At 44.3% G+C, this 20,122-nt stretch overlaps 1 protein-coding gene across 4 annotated transcripts in view; it reads right to left on the reverse strand.

Moving 5' to 3' along the window:
• The window catches only part of lipeb (lipase, hormone-sensitive b), a 29,503-nt gene extending 9,608 nt beyond the window's left edge, over positions 1–19,895 (reverse strand). Inside the window, exons 1-10 of one of the 4 annotated variants that reach the window (XM_086113221.1) lie at positions 19,773–19,892; positions 19,411–19,441; positions 12,367–12,407; positions 8,922–9,163; positions 7,263–7,547; positions 6,059–6,149; positions 5,319–5,345; positions 4,686–4,831; positions 3,511–3,696; positions 1,815–1,967 (exon numbers count right to left, since the gene is read on the reverse strand). In XM_086113221.1, coding sequence (XP_085969347.1) covers positions 1,815–1,967; positions 3,511–3,696; positions 4,686–4,831; positions 5,319–5,345; positions 6,059–6,149; positions 7,263–7,547; positions 8,922–9,163; positions 12,367–12,407; positions 19,411–19,441; positions 19,773–19,863 — 1,293 coding nt within the window. In that variant the 5' untranslated portion in view covers positions 19,864–19,892. Of the gene's footprint in view, positions 1–1,814; positions 1,968–3,510; positions 3,697–4,685; positions 4,832–5,318; positions 5,346–6,058; positions 6,150–7,262; positions 7,548–8,921; positions 9,164–12,366; positions 12,408–19,410; positions 19,442–19,772 lie in introns of all 4 variants that reach the window. The other 3 variants (XM_086113222.1, XM_086113223.1, XM_086113224.1) reach the window with 3 other exon arrangements.
• Between the last annotated feature and the right edge of the window lie 227 nt (positions 19,896–20,122).

Consider the following 20,122-nt stretch of genomic DNA (forward strand, 5'->3'; position numbering starts at 1 on the left):
TAAATTCAAACTCTTATCTTTCAAAAAGGTGACCATCTTTTGTTTCACATTAACACCTGTGCATAATATTCCCCTGCCCGATTTAGGATCATTGCAGCGAATGGAAATTGCATGATTCCGTTTCAGCCTCTGGGGAAAAAAAATGTAAATAAAACGGTTTTGGACATTTTTGCTTGGATTCAATGGACATTGTGCTGCTCCTTCTGGTGTCTGCAACTTTCTTTTTTAATCAGGAATTATTTGCTCGATTTAGCAACCTCAATTTACCCAGCAAACAGGTCAAAACTTTTTAATCATGTCATATCCATATTTTTTTCAACCCCCCCATCGTAAAATCCTGTGTATAATACGCCAATCCAAAATCAACCTTTTGTTATTTTTCCTGTGTTGCCGTGTATCATACAGTACCCTGATTTGCTAGCATCCTTTACGATCATCTGGTCGCAATTGTGCAAGTGCTTTCTTTTTCACTGTTTTAGCCTATCTTGGAAGTTGAAAGCTGCCCTGGCTGGCACTGCTCTCTCTGGTCTCTCCCACTTCAATTGAACAAATACTTCAGTTTCACATGCTTAAACTGAGTTTAAACTAACATGTTCTTTATTATTTGCTATCTTTTAAAAAACACAGCTTCTGCATTGGATCTCTTGAGATGGTGCCTGGGTACAGAATAGTATCCAGCGGGTGAATGTGAACCGTCACTTCTTAAGTGAGCGTCAGAGATTATGAGCAGCTCGGCCAGTCAGGCCAGCTCATCACTCACTCGCGCGGAGGGAGCAAAACAAATGGCCTATTAGACAGGAGATAAGTCCCGTGTGTGTGTGGGCGTGCGTGCGTGTGTGTGTGTGTGTGTGTGTGTGTGGTGGGGGGCTTGGGCTGATTAATTTTACATGGCTCCAGAAGCCCTTCTGGGGCACACAATTCCTGTCAAGCAAGAACACACACATACACGTCTGCTCTTTAAATGCTGCACAAATGGTGCAGTGAGGGACTCCAAAAGTGAGCACAAGTCATGAATTTTCAATAGCAGTCAGCATCATGCAGCAAGCGTCACCAGAGCATCTGGCCAATCTTGAGCAGCGCAGGTGCCACAACCCCCGGTCCAAGCAACTTTACGGGGGGCACGAGATATGACTTGGCAAGCTGTCTGAATGTAACACATCCGCAATTATAAGAGGTTGTGCACACCGTGCAGCCGCAATACCGGTACTTATTTGTACTTTCCCTCTTTTAAAGACTTCATTTTTAATAGCATTTTACAGATTATAGGTCACGTTGATGGGGAAAATTATTTGTTTGGGTCCTTTCTTTTTTTTTTTTAATTGCCTGGCATTTGAACAGAGGTGTGTCGACTTTTTAAACCTATACAGCTGTGTCTCACTGCTTGTATCCATGTTGCTTGTGGAAGCACAAACTATATAATTCTGTTTTTATAAAGTGCACGATTCTAGAGTGTCATTTTCCTTGTCAAACAATACAAACATTTTTTTGGGGGGGCGGGGGCAATGACATTGTCAATCATGTCAATGGGGAAAAATTATATAAGATCTTGTACCTGATATAATTTGTTTTGAGTTGTGAGCCTGATAATGAAACTCCCTAATCTCAAGGCAAGAATTGTATGACACGTCATTTTATAATGTTACTTTGTCATTTCCTCGGCCTGCTGACCATTTCAATTTGGTTGCTTTCACAATTCTAATGTGTCACGGGGGAGGAGTAGGAGGCGATGTCGCTCGTCTGTGCCATTGGTTTAAAAATAATAATATCAAATAAATAAAGAAATAGATAGATAAAAATAATTAACCCTGTCGTACCTCGTGGGATTTGGAGGTCTGAGCCACAAAGCCTCCGCCATGGAAGTGGATGAGCAGGCAGGGGGATGAGGGCAGCCGCTTGGTCTTCAGCCCCAACGAGAGTGATTTGGCACCCGCATCGGAGCGGGTGAGCGACAGCAGGGTCTCGCTGTCCTGGGGGGGCGGTTGGGGGGGGGGGGAGAGTTTCCTTCAAGACTTAAGCTTAAAGCAGCACATTAGGACAAGTTGTAAACGCGGCTAGTTTTTTTTTTTTTTTACTGCCCGTGTTAGGGCCCCGCAGAGAGCTGGATTAGCTGCTGTGCACCTGCACCGACGCGCATTCATTGTGCAGCACAAACAAGCCAAGTTGATGACATCTTGCCAAGAGGACTTTTTTGTTTGGCTGTTTTTTGTTTTCCGCTGACCAAGTCTTGTAATTTCGTGACACCGAAAAGCACCGTGCTGTTTTTGTTTTGAGCAAAATCGATGACTGAGGTGTTTGCTGAATTGCTTGTCTGGTTATGTGCCAGCTTTCGCACAAGGAGGATGAGTGAGTGAGCGAGCGAGCGAGTGAGAGTGTGTGATAAAGAGCTGAAAAAGTGGCAGTGACGGCGATGAAAGGGACGAGGATTATGTGTGGAGACGACTGGGAGTAGCTGTCAACAAAATTCCAACTCTAAAAAAATGCGTTCTAAATTTTCAGGGCTTGACTATGTTAAGCTTTGCCAAACAGACCCAGTGGGAAAAACATTGTTAAACTAGGCCAGACAACTATTAAAACGGGATTTACACTGCAGAACCAAGTGTCCAATTCTGATTTAAAGCCTGCATCCCATTTTTTTGACGAGTGCACAGTAATCCATCCCTCTATCACAAAAAAATATTTTTTACAGGAAACATATCTCGTTTTCTCCAAACCAACCAACTTAACATCTGTCAATATTCATCAAAAATCCCGCCCAAAGATGTACATTATAAAACCTACCGCTTTCTGTCGGCGTAAAAAGCAGGAGTGTAGAGGAAATGCAATAATATTCAATAAAAATGCTGAAATACTTCATGTTTTTTTCCCCCCCACACAATCTCTATAAGCAGTATGCTTCTATCTCGTGGTCGAAGGTGGAATTACACTGCAATTTACAGGACCAAAGACATCTGCGATCGATGGCTTTAGTGTAGAGTAGGTAGGTTTCAATCCACCCATTTTTATTAGAATCTCATGGCGCTGGCAGTCTCCTACTTTGTTTTGTGACCAAGCTCATAACATAATTTACTCAAATATCAAATCAATATTCTCGTTGAAATTAACTGAAATGTCTTTTAAGTCGTTCCGACTCCACAGAAACAAATGCTTTTATGTTTAAAAGAAACTAAACAAAACAGCAGAGCATATTGGAGTCTGTGTGTGCTTTTTCTTTGGATTACTGTGGTGATTTCTTTGTGCAATTTGAACAAATGCAGGCGCATGTCAAGCGTGTTTAAGCTGCACTCTGAGTGGCAGTCTGGCAGACATCTGATCCATATTGGATTTCATCCACGTTTGGAAGAGTCCTGATTCCAATCTCAAGATAACAGATTTCATGCATTTGTTTTTCTCCATCTAATGTCATGACGCACATCCCGACTGTGCCACTTGGGAGCCAACAGATTGGAATTGTGTCACATGGACCATGCAGTGCAAAAGCAGCCTTTGTGAAGTCAAACAATGCTTTTGTACCTGTCCTTCCCGTAGGTCGTACGAGATGAGTCTCATCTGAACCGGAGCGGTGCCGATGTGAGCCGACGGCGGCGGTATGGTCACCGAGGCTTGGTGATTGGCTGCCAACGGGAGGTCGAAGGGCACGGGAGGCACGGAGAGCGTTCGGTTCACCTTGACCGGGACGGATGTCATACTGGCCAGACTCTGCGGGGGGAGGCAGGGGAGGGAGGATGGCGGCAAATTGAGAAAAGGGAAAGAGAAACTACATGAATAAATCATGAATGCCGCAGAATGAATTGATTTTGCCTCTATTATTACTGCCGGCACAAATGCATATTGATAGCGGGGTACGTCTACCGGCAGGCAGAAAAGTATTGTCATCTGAAAATACAAACCAAAGTCCTTTGAATTTATGGAATTTGAACATGTACGTTGCTTGCACGTGATAAACTGATTTCCTTAAGATTTTACTCATGTGCAAGCGAACAAATGTACAAATTCAGAAGTTTCTTTTCCCAGTGTACGCGGGTCCTCGGTTTACGACTGCGTTCGACTCCTACTGCGGCGATTTAGGCCTCATTTGTATGCAAGTGGGGATCCACTGTAGTCTATCGCTCAGCTATGCTAAGGCTGAGGTCGTCATAATTATAGTAAAGTGGCCACAAGACGGGGAGGTGGCAACTTCTGCTTTTCCGTCGTTCGACAGCGCTCTACTTGCTAGCGCGTGCCTATTTCAAAATAAAAACGACAAAAATCAAGTCACTTTGAACACATCCACGAGGAGATTGACGGAGCACTTCAATCAGATGGTGGGAGTCTCACACTTCCATCCAGAACAAAATCGGAATCTACTGGAACGCTACACACAGTCTCCACAGAACATAAGATCGTCTTCAATGCTGACAATACACGGCCGGCCGGACTCACTCTTTCTAGAGTTTTGCAACACTTCTCAGACATGAGTTGCGTTCAAGAGCGCAAATGTATGTTTTATCAAGCTATTTTCATGGCTTTGATTTGATTAAATTGCGTAAAAATAACGAAATGGGGACGGAGCATTAGTATCGATTTGTAAATGAAAGGAAAAAAATAAACGTGACCATATTTGGACATTCTACCGGACAGCAACGGCTCAACGAGTCGTGGTGAAGCGAGTTGGCAAAGCGGCAAACGCTATCAAGGCCTCCACTTACCGAGAGCACTTCGTTCTCTGTGACGTTCCAGAATGTCTTCCAGAAATGGACGTCGAGGTTCTGAGTGATGCGCTCAAATTCGGCCCCTCTCAACTCGGGGTCGATGGCGTACTTGCCCGACGTAAAGAAGGAGCTAGCTGCTACACCTGCGGGCAAAAGGAAACAGAATGCCAGTTTCATTTGCGTGGCAGGATGTACTGTTGAGGAGACGGCGGCTGGGGAGGAAAATTAATCAACGGGGTAAATAAAAAGGAGGGGGCAACAAGTAAAACTAGTGTTGCCGACGTAGTGAGTGAAAATCATTTTGTATCGGGGAATAGACCTCAAAGCCTCTCGGAGCTGTCTAAAACCGCAAACAACAAAACAAAGCCTTACTGACATACAGCACTACCAACTTGTCAATTTATAAATGTTTTATGCGTATTCTTCTCATGCAACTTTGAAAACATTTTCTGCGTAGGTCACATAGATGCACTTTGGACGAACAGCCAACTCTCAGGCAGGGGAGGAAAAAAATCTATACGGACACTATACAAGATGGGTTGTAGGCAGCCTACTCTATTGACGAGTACAAACACTTTAAAGCTAAGGGTTTCTTATTTCCGCCGGGATGAGGTGAGCGTGTACACTCACCATATGGCGCAATACCTCCTGCCTCCACTGTGGCACAGTAGAGAGCACAAAAAAAAAAGGTGAATGAGTTGAATTCCACTGAAACTTCAAACCGGCAAGAGTTGCACAAAATTTGGAGGTCAAATCAAACCACCGGCCAAGTGTGTTTTTGTTTTTATTTGGGAGACACGCTAACCACCTGCGATCCGTGCTGCCCTGCTCAGAACAAGATGCTCATTTGATTAAATCAACCAAGTTACTGTCGGCTGGTTAATACAAAGTAGTTTGACAGTGGCCTCTCCTTATATTACGACAGATCTTAATGACGTGTGATTTAAAACATCATCTTTGCAATTAATAAACGTTCATGGTGACAGTTTGAGCCCGGGCGACTTAAAAGGTTCTCAGTTGGTGATCCCGTTCCGTTCCTACAGCAGGTTATTCGTCTGCGATGTCAATTATCGGCAAACACAACATTTCTAAAAACTGAATTTCATGTTAGTCAGACCAAAGTGTTCCACCGATCAATATTTTTCAAAGGCTCTCCTGGCTTGAGACATTCTAAAATACGGAGAGGACTGCAGGCTATCGCCTGAGATTCCGAAAGGGATGAAAGAGCATGCAACACATACATACTGTAGCATCGAAAGATTGAGACAGGGTGGTTGCGGAGAGCGGGAGGGCGGTCAAGGAACAGTGCGCGGAGGCGGTGAGGTGAGATGAGAGAGCGACACTTGAATGACAATGAAGACGATGCTGACCTATTCCAGACTGATGGGGCCTGTAGTTTTCTCCAAAGGCCACAAGGCCGATGGCGATGGTCTGCAGGGACGGCCGGATACCGGGGCAGAACTGGTGGGGGCCAAAGCACAAAATCATCACCTTGAGTGCAACATTCACAATTTTAATGTTGCATTCCAAAAGCACGGAAGAGACAACAGCTCGCTCACATTGTCCAGACCAGGAGCCAGGAGCTAAAAAGACAGAATGTCCAATGCTCTGTACCATTTCCTTTTTAATCAAAGGAGCTTAAGTGCAAGATGAATAAAGCACAACTGGTTTCATTTCGTAGAGTAAATAGTTAGCTAGTTGGAAGAAATTGTAATCCACAATAGGTGGTTTGGACAGAGTGGGGGCTGTAAACAGCGGCTGTTGCTCTTTGAATCGCTTCGTTGAACAAAATACAGTCCACGTTACTCAAATGGCCACGTCAACCTTTTTATAGGCAGGTACACATTCCGCGGTATAGACTGTGAGGACAGCGACTCCAAGAGGGCAAAAGTAATATCTGCACCTCACATGCATATGCTGTATGTTGATATTACAGAATATGCATGAAGCTTTAAAAGATAGAGAAATAAAATATTTAATGTTGGGTCACTACTTTGTAGATTTTTTTCTATTGTGGGTGGTCTTGAACGGAACCTCCGCAATAGAGTTGACTGCGCTTTCACAAATTCCCTCAAGATAATTTTGAACATGATCAACACTTCTATGTTAGTTAAACCATTGTCCAATACTTAAAAACAATACTAAATTGTCAATACTGGATTAAGCGCTGTATGTAAAAAAATATTTGCAAGAATGGTGTAAGAGGAGCGTGATTTAAGAGAGAGTGGTTCCAAACCAATGTGCCGTTTTGGTTGTAGTGCCACTGTCCAACACTAGATGGCTATTTACTTTGAGACGGTGTAAATTTGAAAGAACACAAACAGGGAAGTATTTCATAACGGCGCAGTTTTTGTTGAAAAATTCAACTCAGAATTCTAGGCATTGTTGTGGAACGACAAGCAGATCGATTCAATTCTCTTCCACTTGATGCCCCCCGCCCCCTTTTTGTTTGGCAGCTTTTCCTAATGTAAAGCTTGGCTCATGGTCGGAAAACACCATTCTAGAAATTCCAGAATTGACTTGAAAAACTTTGCGGTCCTCAAAAGACGGCTGGCCATTCAACTCTGATCCAACCTGAAAGCCCAAGCAGCGGCCGTAGAAGCAGCCCTTGTGCATGGAGCTGTACTCCCGCACGAAGCTCTCGCTGAGGCCGCTCTCGTCGTGGAAGAAAAGGTTGCCGTGGCCGTTGTCGTGCAACATGCGCTGGGCCAGGTAGAGCAGCGCCCGCAGCTGGCACAGCGCGTTGCAGTAGGCCTCCATCTCGCCGGCGTTGTGGGCCATACGGAAGAAGATGCTGCGGCGGTTGGCGGTGATGTAGCGGCCCTTGTGGATGATGTGAAGGAGGCAGCAACGCACCACCTGAAAGAGCCCACGCCAAGTGAGTAATAGTTCAGCTTGTGGTGATAGACAGAGCCAACACGCTGCGGTTAAAATCCCTTCCCCCCCCCCCCCCCCCCCCACTCATTTGAAACAATGAAAATATGCGTCAAAAGTCAGGGAAAATCTTCATCCATCATCCCAGATAACCTCTGCAAACTTCACCTCTGTGAGCATTTCAAGGTTTCAAAGTTGTTTTTGGTGCCCCCTTTGACATTCAAATCAACAAATGTCCCAAACGTGCAATGTTGTGCCACAGGAATGGGTCTGGCTTCTCATTACCGGTAATTCCCTGCCAACCATTTCAGAGCATTTTGACTGATCTATCAAGACTTCTAAAATATTGTGTTCCGTGACTACGGAAGTACCGAAATGACCAAACCAAAGAGCAAACTATGCCCTTTCACCAAGGAAAAAAGTTGACCTTTTCCCTTATTTTGGAATCAGTAGTAGAATAAAAGTTGGTGACGCAAGCACGACCAGCATGAAAACAAAACAAAACCCATGCTTTGAAATGTTAAAATGGAGCTACAAATATATTGACTGAAGCGTTCAGAAAGTTTTTAGAACAGTTGAGCTGGGAACAAATTCATTTAGTTTTGGATGGATTCTCGGAACAGATGGTTGCTTCAGCTGCAATTTGCATCAAGTGTGGGAATAAGAGAGGCCTTCAGGTCTGCTCTATTGCGAGAAACTGATTTCATTATGTATATGGTAAAAAGAAATAAAAAAATCACAATCAAGGCTTGATCAAACTAGGAGACCTAGTGCGGTCCGTTTGAAATTGTGATGCGTAAAAGCAACCCAGTTTGGGACTTCTGCCCGGGGAGTTATGTCCATATAAATCTGGGCTATTGTGGGAATGAGAGGGACTGATCGTGGCAAACACAGAGAGGCATTCATTTTGCTGCTCGGTTTGCCTTATTCACTTGTGGAGGGGCTGCAGCTTTCGAAGGTCACCACGTTTCATCAATAACTGTGGGAGACAAAATACTGTGCGTATAGGGGGGACGGATATACTGGACTGCTGCTTGCTGCAGGAGTATATCTAACCTGATTTGCAACACAAAATCAATTTGTGCAACAAATGAGCTGACCTTGAAACAAAAGCCGTCGTCTCCTGCCAATGGGAGGCTGGAGAGCAAGAGCGGAGGACAAGGATGCCTAAGCTGCAGGGTCCGTCGAAAATATTGGCAGTCTTACAGACATATATTGTAACGGGTGTATCAGCATGTTGAAGTGAAGTTTGTGAAATGGATCTCCCATTCCTATTTTTTTTTTTTTTTCCGTTTAAGTCGGTCAGGCCACATGCAATCACAATACCGTTACTTTCGGGCGCGTGCGCTTGCGGTCTACCTTGACGAGAGAGCGATAGCCGTTGGCCGGTATGTGCGGGTCGAAGTCAAAATGGTGGTAGACTGCGGCAAAGCCCGAGATGACGGGTTCCAGGCTGCGGGCGTGCTCCTGGATCAGTTTCATCGTGTCCACCAGCCGCCGGGCCGTGTCGTTCTGCGGCCCTTTGGCCCCCCCCGAGAAGTAGGCGGCATTCTCCTCGCACACGTTGTACAGGGCCACAAAAACCGCCTTGGTGTCCATCACTGCAAGAGACAAAGACACAAAGGCAAATTACCATTGGGATGGGAGATATTTTTGCTGTGCCCGAGTTTTTTTATATATTGGAATGGAAGCCGGCAAAAAGCCACGAAACGTTTTTGTTCCACGAGAGCCAGACAAAAACATCAAAACAAGCACTAATAGAGGAGTCCCTTAGGGATGGGCATTGAGGGGCCGACACAAAGAGCCGCAAAGTGTTGTTTTGGATCGCTACGTGGCATGCACGAGGGCGCCGATGCCAAGCCCGGTTCGGTTTGCACATCTATGAACTCTCAAGGAGCCGCTGGTCCCCGACTAATTCGAAGAAATACAATCCTCGTGAAAAATATTTGTGGTCAAACAATAGTACTTGAATAATTCTTGCATGTGGTCTAATTGGATCATACGTACTTGGTGATCAGCTGGCCTTTGAATTTGCTGAAGAAACAGCACACCGTTTGATGAAATCGTTTGGATCCAAATGATTTGATCGAGAAACCAAGATACAGGATTATTTTTAAACATATTTTGCATCGGCTTGTCTACGTCGCTCCTAAGGCACCTGCCTCAAACCGCGCGGTCATCAACAGAGAGGCCTTTTTTGTGTGGCCGTATGTGGCAATGACGTACGGCTCACGCTGAATGTTTCGATACGGATCGAGGGCAACGTGAGCCCCCGCAGGGCCACTCGGCCAGGGATGGTAAGCAAGACTGTGATTATTCAGCCTTGCCGATCGGTCACAGAGACACAGTTGAATCCGCCCTGCCAACGGTGTCCCTGGCTCTGCTAAATGAAATGAAAGTGAGATTTGTTCCTCAGTAAACACGCACATGCACACATTGGTACTCATCCCATGACTTTGATAAGATCTGAGACACAAACTTTGCATCTTTCTGATAGAGGAGTCACCCAACATATCCTCCCAAACATACTCCGAATACGTACAAAAATAGTCAGTGGGCCTTGGGGGACACTGGAGTGTAACATCTTAAATATGTGTCAAAGTGAAGAGGTCAAACCAATTTGCAAACAATGCCCAAATTCAAATTAATCAGACTGAATGCTTTCAAACCCTCGAACAGAGTATGTCAGGTACATGAGCGAGTCTGTTGCACAACCAATGAGATACATTTCAAGAGTTCTGTCAGCCACTCTGCCTTTGGGCTGATAAGAATTCACTGACTTGAACAACAATGTCAGTGGGGAGTTCATTTAGTCGTTTGTACTGGAACCGCGCTGGATGGAGCTAAATACTGTCAGGTCACCAAAAGTGATATCCAAGCATGTCCTCTTTATTCAAAGAAATGTTTCCTTCGTGTCAAAGGTAATATTTTTGATTTATATGGCGGGGGGAAAAAAAATCAGTCACTCGTGATTAGGAAAGCCACGTCTCAGTCAAAATAGACCAGAGAAATTAACGCAACAGGCAGTTAAAATGTAATCAGTCATGGTGGTGACAAATGGCGGAAATTTGAACAGAAACACTGGTTAATAGCGAGCGCCGGAATGCAGGAAGGGACGAGTCGGCGCTACATGAATCAATTACCAATTAGGAGCATAACAACGCAGAGTCAACGTGAACACGATTGAACCGTTGTTTTTTTTTTAATTCCTCTCTCCAGACCATCTCTAAAACCCACAAATAGAGGCTGAATCATTTTACCTGGCTCAGGCATAACCGAGGAAGGCCGTGCAGCGTTCTTTACGCCAAAAGCACCGCGCGCTAACAAAGCGGACAATCGCTTGTGAGACAGCCATCAACCAACTATACGCTGGACATATTAAAACTTAAAAGTATGTTTCCCGTAAAAGAAAGTGAGTCCGTTGAATTTAGCGAACACATGCAAGTTATGGCGGGCATGGTCAGGATGGTACCACCTCTGCCTCCATTTGAGCCAGGAAAAAAAAAAAAACTGCTCACCTTAACCAAAGCGATGGAAAGAGGTTTGGGCCGTGAATCCCAAAAGACAGATTCGATTGTTAAACACATATAGGAGCAAATGTCACCAGATCAATAATCTTCAACGATTGACGCGGCAAAATCCAAACCAGAAGTGGACAGAAAGCATTTTGTCTGAGAAATGTAACCAAACAGACGTGGGACAACATTCATCCTGCAGCAATCGAATGACCCAAAATGGAATTGGAAGGTTATTGGGACTGCCCGTGTGTATCTCCAGACTAAAACTTAACTCTTTGCAGTGAAGACTGCAAAGAGTAAGCCCCAAAACAAACTTAACACCTGGGAAAGCAAACCAAACAAAGAACGCCAAAGTTTGGTCATGTCAATGTGTCAGAGCCTCGCCGTAGAGATGTCAAGTAAAGGGAGTGCGATTCAATTTTTTTTGAATTGAAGTGCCCCTCCCAAAAAGTTTTTTCATTCGTTAGAGGTCAGGTCACGCTTGCGGATGTAGATAAGGCAAAATCAAAGATGAACATTTGCTGTTCTCTCGTTTTATGTTTTGGTGTCAAACTGAAACGTTTTCTCTCTGGTGCAAAAATCAAGACCCTGGTCTCACGGTTTCAATACTTGGGGTGGAAAGTGTTCACTCTTGCGTCTGATTTTCACTGCAGGTGACAACCAAACATTTTGGACCCTTTCAGGGACAGCGGTTACTCCGGTGGACAGCTGATCATGTTATCAGGTTCTAGGGTGCATGAAAGAGTTAAAGCCCACGACTCTAAACAGTGTGTATCAACGCTGGTACTCAGACTCCCTCTAGTGAAACGACTGAGTTCAAACTGCGCGTTATCGTGGCTTCAACTTTTTAAATTCCGGTGCAGCGCAAATTTCCCCAGTGTGGGACAAATAAAGGTTGCCTTATCTTATTTGTTCAGTTACAACTGTTTCAAACATTTCAGTAAAATTTGTGTTTCGCTTTTTCGAACTGAACTAATACAAGTAGTTTGTCGTCCCCCTCCGGCCCCTCCAATATTTACACACAGTCTTGATTTTCAAACTGGAGAATTTCACCACGGCTTGCCAAAATATGAAATACTTGAGAGCCAAGGATTGTTTTAGATGGTAATCGGTGTCAAAAAAAAAAAAAAAGTCTTGAGAACCGCTGCCTGAAGCTAACCACAAGTCTTACAAAGCAACATTGCAAACATGAAAATGATTTCATGGATGTATCGACATACTTGCGTGCGCACGAAACAAAATTATGATAGAGATGTAAAAAAACAAACACACAAAAAAGACTTTACCAGCATCTGTGTTCAAGCTTCTGTCCTTGTCTGTATCCCCTCTTGCGAGCGTGGAGAAAAAAGAAGAGAAAGGAGTGAGGAGGAAAGAAAAGAAGGAAAGGAGGGAGGAGGGGAGGGATCGGCCAGCGGAAAGAAGAGACAGCTTTCCGGTTTTACTCTAACAGCCTCGAGTCGATATCTTGTCGGAAGCTTCCCAGATTCAATTTGCTCGACTCTCGCCACTCGGCTTTTTAAACGGCGCTGTCACAGACGAGTGCGGCCCCACTCGAGCGCCTCCGTGTGACAATTCCCTTTGCCATTGGCTCTTTGGAGTATGTGGCTCCCCCTTTGACATTCGACACAATTGGCAGGTGACGCTGATCCCGGAGGGAGCGTGACCATTACACGGAAGAGCCGCTAAGAAAACATTCCGTTTTTTTTCTCGCAAACATTGTGCCCTTTGTACTCACTTCTGGAATTATTGGAGCGACAAGTCGCTCCAACGACTCGATCAATGGTCATGAAAAAATAATGGACACTCTCTTCACGACCGCAGTTTACAAGTTCAGAGTTGGCCATTTACATGAGCAACACGTTTTGGGAAGGTCGCTGAACGAACCAACCGCCTTCAACATCATGTGAAACGCGAGTCGACGGGAACCTGCCGCAAGGGATGCGTCGACGCCACTTTTTGGTTTTTTAAGACCGTGTAGGAGTGTTTTGAGTATTCGTTGGTAACAAGTAGTGATAATGCCAGTACGCCTCGCGATGGTGATGAAATGGGGTTATTTTTGTCAAACAGTGCTTGAAAATACAACATTTCTTGAAAACCATTCATTTGCTTACTTTAATCCGGACAATTTTTTAAAAAGAATTAGCACCCTCTTTTTTTCCACGCAATTGTCTGACGTAGGGACAGCCCGGTGGACAAGTGGTGAGCGCGTCAACCTCACAGTGCAGAGGTGCAAGGTTTGATTCCGGCCTCCCTGTGTGGACTTTGCATGTTCTCCCCGTGCCTGCGTGGGTTTTCTCCGGGTACTCCAGTATCCTCACACTATCCCAAAAATGCATGGCAGACTGATTTGAACACTAAAAATTGTCCCTGGGTCTGAGTGTGAGCGTGGATGGTTGTTTGTCTGTGTGTGCGCTGCGATTGGTCGCAACCGGTTCAGGGTGTCCCCCGCCTACTGCCCGAAGACGGCTGGGATAGGCTCCAGCACCGCCCGCAACCCTTGCGAGGATAAAGCGGATCGGAAAATGGATGGATGGATGTCTGATGTAAGAAGAAGTGTAAATATTAGCCAGCATCTTTGTAGAATTTGTAGTGGAATGTGCCCTTCAATTGCCTCTAAAATCCTCCACAACAATAACACTCACAAAAAAAAAATAATAATAAAATAAAATAAAATGCAGACGGTCCATGACATATCTGCTGCCCACACTGCGCTTCTCACCAATAATCGCCAATTTGCACTCGTTTTTCGGGCAAGTGTCAGCGTTTAAAACATCAGGGTCATTTTGACCTGCTGACATCTCGGAATTTTGGCCTGGAAAGTTAAACTGTTTAATAAAGGTATTTATTGACCAAGTTTTTGATCGGCGATATCCCACAAAAACGCTCCTCCAAAACGTCACCCACCCCCCAACTTTAAACTAAATTTCTCTGCAACCCATCGCCCGATTGTCAGAATTCTTGGCGCGTTGAAGTGACTGCTCCAACCAGATTAAGCAATTTGACAGACTGTCATTTTGGGTAAATCTTGTCACGTTGCTCATATCAGTCCGTTTTAATATCCAGGTTGAGCGAAACGGCGTACGGCTTTCGCGACCGAGAGGTATTCTCAGTGACATCCGAGCATGAGTACGAAATCACACCATGAGCTCCTCACTCAGTACTGCAGTGGGTTATCTTCATGGGAAGTTGTGGTTTCTTTCAAGGACATGTGTCAAACCGAATTTCTTCAGATGTTTCATCAGATCGCGTGTGTTGAAAGTGCTATTCTTTTCCTCTCCTGTTGACATTTTATTTTACTAAAGACAGAGTAAAGACAATTTGCAGTGTTTGTATTTTAGCGAGAAACGCAGTTGGCACACATGATTTACCTTTGCGGGCCACATAAACCGGTGTGGCAGGCCAGATCTGGCCCCTGGCGTTGAATTTGACACTCGAGGTTTCGAGCATAACGCAGTCGGCTTTAATGTTGTTGTTCGTTTTTACCTTGCAATTATTGCCACACCTTTGACTTGGCTTCGGCTCGTCCTGACCACAAATATGTGTTGCCTGTGTTGTGTGCACCTTGGCCTCCAGGGGCAGTGTGGTGCGCACACGCAGCTAATCCGTGTTTTTCTCGTCCCTAATCTACAGTAATGTACAGTAAAAAATCATCAGTGTCAAACCATACCTGTGATTAGTCACATTTTCTTTTGCCAATGTTGTGATCAAATACACATTATTGATATCTTTAGATTAAAATGTTGATGCTAATCCTGGTAGCCTGTCTCGAGCATTCCACTTAGTGTTATCATTAAGCAAGCAGACGTTTTAAGACAAAGCTAAGTCGCCGCAGAATGTTTAACCCTCAAATTCCCAGTCTTGACCTGATTTGATCTCTTCCAAGTTTCTGTCTTGACTTGATGTCAGTCTTGGTCTGAACTTGATCTCAAGGTATTGGTCTTGACCCGGTCTCGGGTCTTCAAAGCCTTATTCTGAACTTTTTTTTAAATTTTTAAATTTTTTGGCCTCAAAGTCTTGATCTTGACTGCTTCAAGTCTTAGTCTTGACTTGGCCTTAACGCCTGCCTCAAAGTCTTGGAGTTTTGAGTTCAAATTCTTGTTGTCTTGGCCATAACTCCACAATGTCTTCGGTTTTAACTTGATCTCAAAGCCTTGTCTCAGTGCTCACTCCGCAATGTCATGGATGGATGGACAACACAAAGCATGTTTCCCCACTAGTGAATAATCCACAGAAAACTCGAGATGCCCTTCAATTCAAGGAAAGGAACCAGAAATGTGCTTGTTTCTTGCAACTGCACCGTTTTTGGTGATCTGCTGCACCCCAATGGACTGGAGCGGGTAATGCAGAGCAGTGTCTTATATACAATACAATACAATACAACACATCCTGATTTATCCTGATTTTGTCCTAATATGGAGGTGCTGTGCACTTGCCAATAACAAACGAAGGTGACATGCCGTGAAAAATGAATTCATTAGAAAGTCACTTGGAATCCATTTCGCAAGATGTTTTGGTTTTCATAAATGATTACCGGTAGGCTCGGGGATATTTGTCAGGATTGTAAAACCAAAACGAACAAGCAAATTGTGCAAACTCTGTACAAATATTTTTTTTTGCGGCATGGATCTCAGCGGAATATGTGACCCTTCACCCACTGACTAATACACACACACAAACGCGCGCACATTCTTAACTGTCAATTTCAGTCCATCGAAGGGGGACGGTGGTGAATAAAATGTCATGAAAGACATAGCAGAAGCATGAAACGAGCCACACGATTGGACGTGTATCATCATTTATGGTACCAATAGAGTTCATTCTCATTCTGCAAATGCAATATTCGTCTGAATCGTGTTAAGACCGGTGGGTTTAGTTTAAGTGGGTTCTAGGGCTGAAAAAAAGTCAGTTGCAATTTCGCCGAGTTTGAAAGAGTCCACATTAAAAGCATGTCAAGACGCCGGATGGTCTCTGGGTGTTATTTGATGACAACTAGTCTCATAAAGGAAGTGTATAATAATTGAAGAAATTGCAAGATTCTTTCTTATGCGGCCTGTTGCCTTTTTTTTTGTGAATAGCACATTTGTGATGGGGCCTTGTCTCAACAAGAATTAAGAATGTGACTTCCTCACCAAAGGAACTGCAACCTGGAACCTCTCGTCTATAATTGTCTTACTGGGAGTATGTGCACAGAGCCAATGTGCACACAGCCATTGTTGCATGCTTCCTGTTGTTCAAGTTGATCTCGTGTGCACTTCTGGGACAGGGGTCACCGCTCTCCATCCACCCCACGCTGTGTGCTCCTCTTCTACCCGCTACTTGTTATTTTTTTAAGTGGCCTTTCACGCATGTCTTGCAAAGAAGAGGTCGAAAGGGAGGATGATTTGGTTTCTTGTCGACCCATCGACAACAAATAATTCCATTTTTGTGATGGGGGCAAAGGTCTCCCGTGTGTGGCAGCACACCGGAAAGGCTGAGTTGAGTCGAGTCAAGCCTTGATTCTTTTGCTTGTCGCGGAGTACAATCCGGCTAACGGTGCCATTCCTACCACCAGGTGAAGGTGTGTTTTGCACTAAACAGTAATATTAGTTTTTCTTTGCAGATATATAGATAGATCAATATTGCAATACTCGCAGGCATCAGTCGGTGTTCATGCTGCGGCACAGAAGATATTTGTCAGTCCAATTATGATTTCAACATGTGAAACTGGTTTAAATGACACAACTGCCCATTGAATGTTAATATCATGAACATCAATATCAACATACCGACTTTAACCAAGTCTACCACTGCTCGCTCGAACAAATTGCAATCCCTCCAGCCATAGTAGGGCAGACACAAGCCGCCCATCCGCTTTCAAATCACTTTCAACAAAATAAAAGCTGTCATTTGCCACAAATGACACTCAACCCCCAGATTGGCTCATGGGTAAGCCAGTTAGCAGCTGGCCCTGTACTGTTGCCCTGGCAAGAGCCAGATTGATACGTGAAACACTCAAAAGGAATTCCCTACAGCATCAATCTGGGACAGTTCCAACGTGATCTGCTCGGGAAAGGCGGGGCATTGAGTACAATACTTGCAGCAACTTGTGCACGCCGACCAAACTTTTGTGCATTGAGTACAATACTTGCGGCAACTTGTGCACGCCGACCAAACTTTTGTTCCGACCAACCCCCACCAGCATGCGCCTTGTTTTGACTAGCTGAGTTGTTATCTCGATGATTGGCACAGATGGCATCCTGGCGTTGAATGATGGTTGTCACTGTTGCACTGTAAATATGCGGATAAAGGCCGTCTTAAGTAACACGACGTTGATTTGTGAACCAAGCCAATTGCCAACCCGGAAAGGTTTTCTTCACAACCGCATATCCCGCCCCGAGACACACCGTTACTTTGTGTTGGCTGTAGTACAAATCAGCAGTCTTGGGACAATATTGATTCATAGGGCGTTGTGACCACACAAACACTGGGAGAATTCCGCTCGCAGGCATGATTACGACACAGTCAACCTCCTAAGTCAGCAGGCCTGAGGATTTCACGGTAACGATCGTTTCCGGTAGCGTGTCGTTTCCGTGGGATCATTTTTACGGGTTGCTTTCTTAGTCTGCACGCCGAGAAAGCACGCGGATGAAGGATTTAGATTGTTTCGAGAAAAAAAATCAACACCGAGAGGTGTATTACTTACAACATTTAAAAAATGGGAATGCCTGTCGGATTTTTCATTCGAATCATCCGAAGAAGGGCGTATCACTAAGCTCACGTGTAATGTATGCGCATAACACAAAAGAGAGATTCGACGGGAGGCACGATTCCGAGGCAAGTGCTGAAGTTGGTCATTAGATCTAAAGGCTAATCGCTACGAAAAATATGATGAAACAGTCTTGAGTTATTCTATAATTTACTAGTTGTCGACATGGTAACTTTATGAATAAAACATTCGTCACAAGCTGTAGTAATACTAATGTTAACTAACAATGATGTGTGGTAGATTCTTTGGTCAAATTGATAGTAGATTACAAAGTGCGTCGTCTTGGGGTTGCAAAGAGGACGTCAAGCCATAATCAATACGATAAGTCTATGTATAGTAATAAGGTCATTTAAAAAAAAAAAAAAGATTCATCACATGATTCTAATCATTCAATTCCTATTACATGCTTTTGTATTAATAAAGAGGGTGAGGAGCCATTGATATTATGGTTATTTACATCTCAGGTTTACTTGTGGCCCATGCTATATAGCCAGAGTTTGTGGTATGCTGTATTCATGATGCCATATGAGTGCAATTAAAATGTTAAACAACATATTTTGATCCATTTATTTTATTGAATAAATCTGAAGTACACAGCTGCTGATGTAATTATGTTCATTGTTAATGGATAGTTTTCAAACATTTACCCATTAAATATCATACTTTTGAGTGTCAGAATTCTTGATTATGAATATCAGTTGAAATCGAAAAATGGGTTCCCATGATGAACGTTTACGGAAACCAAAATTATTTAGCGTGGTTTCCCATTGGGTAATCCAACAGAACCGAAAAACGGTTTCTGTTAAATTTCTGAAATCCTCAGGCCTGAGTCATTCGCATTCAGTCACAATTGTACAAAGTGAGTATGGTGACTCCAAGTGGACAAAACCTCACATGCATATACTGTATTAAGGTATTCTATGTGTGGTGCTTTAAAATACATATGAATCAAGCAAATATCTGGGTCTGGAGGTTTCAATATATTTATAGCAAGTTGTGGGGGGTAAAAATATATATATTTTATTCAAAATCTTTCATATGGTCTCTCTTGATCATATGAATTCACAAATTGCGAGTGGTTCTGGAATGTATCCCCAATTGGGGGGTGGGGGGGTATTTCACTGTATTTCTATTTCCACTTCCTGTGGGAGAATATGCTTCTAAATTGGAAGAACCGAGTGTTCACCAACGTGCAGACGCTTCTTGACACTGCAAGCAGGCGTCCTCAGTGAACCTAACCCCTTTTTTTTTTTTTTTTTGAACAGCGGGAGGAAACCACAATACCCATGGACGTAAGCACAGGCAGAACATCCATCACGCAAACCCATGGGAAGAAATGACTCACATATGAGCAAAACCTCGAAAGGTGCCACTCCCTGCTGAAAGCGACTCTGGAATCGGACGATGCACACAAGAATATATGTGAGGACAGAGGATGCAAAAGTGAATAAGGGTACAGTTGTGTCACGAGCCATTTCCTGTCTGGACTGACGTCACGATTGAGAACTTGGGAAACATCACTATGACTAATAACACGCACACAAACACGTAAAAGGGGCAGCAATGTATATTTTTTTAACCGTACCTGCTCTGATGAGTCCTGTCAGATTCAGTGGCTGAAAGTTGGGACACAAAAAGGTGGAAAAGTGAGCATAAACCTACGCCTCGGAACACTATGAAGGCTGAAGGGGGTGCTGGTTGTCATCAACACGAAGGGGCAAGGGAAAGGGTGGCGCACATTTACTTCGCAACGGACAGCGACGCTTTCATAGCGTCACAAGCTAAATTGTTTTGATGTGTGGAGCTAAGCGGCTAACGGCTTAAAAGCCAGCTGCGGAAGTTAGCAGCTAAACTAGCAAGGAATTGAAAGTATGTTAGGGGCGGCTCGGACGAGACGTCATTCATGACAAAAAAAACAAACAAACATAAAAGAAAGACCCGACTCACCCACTGGAGCCTCTTTCTGTTTAGACGAACGTCTCCCGTTGACACCTTTGTCGAACCTGCCGCTCCCAGCACTCTTCTTGCTCGACGCCATGTTCGCAGGCTCCTTGTTGACTCGCCGCCGCCGCCAACAAGCAAGTGGGCAAGACCTCTCCCTACCTGCCTCGCGGGGCGCCGAAGCTCCACCCATGCATGCTTCGCCATAGCCAATGGGAGACGGCGTCTCGGCACGGCAGCCAATCGTAATAGGTCCGTTGCTTGGACACGAATGTGGCGTCATAGAGTTTAACAATAGGTTGTTAATACAAATGTATACACGCAATGACATTCATGCAACACAAAGAAAAAGCGCA

Source organism: Hippocampus guttulatus, chromosome 6, assembly GCF_054856545.1.
Source record: "Hippocampus guttulatus isolate MCC_2025c chromosome 6, RoL_Hgut_1.0, whole genome shotgun sequence".
Lineage (NCBI taxonomy): Eukaryota > Metazoa > Chordata > Actinopteri > Syngnathiformes > Syngnathidae > Hippocampus > Hippocampus guttulatus.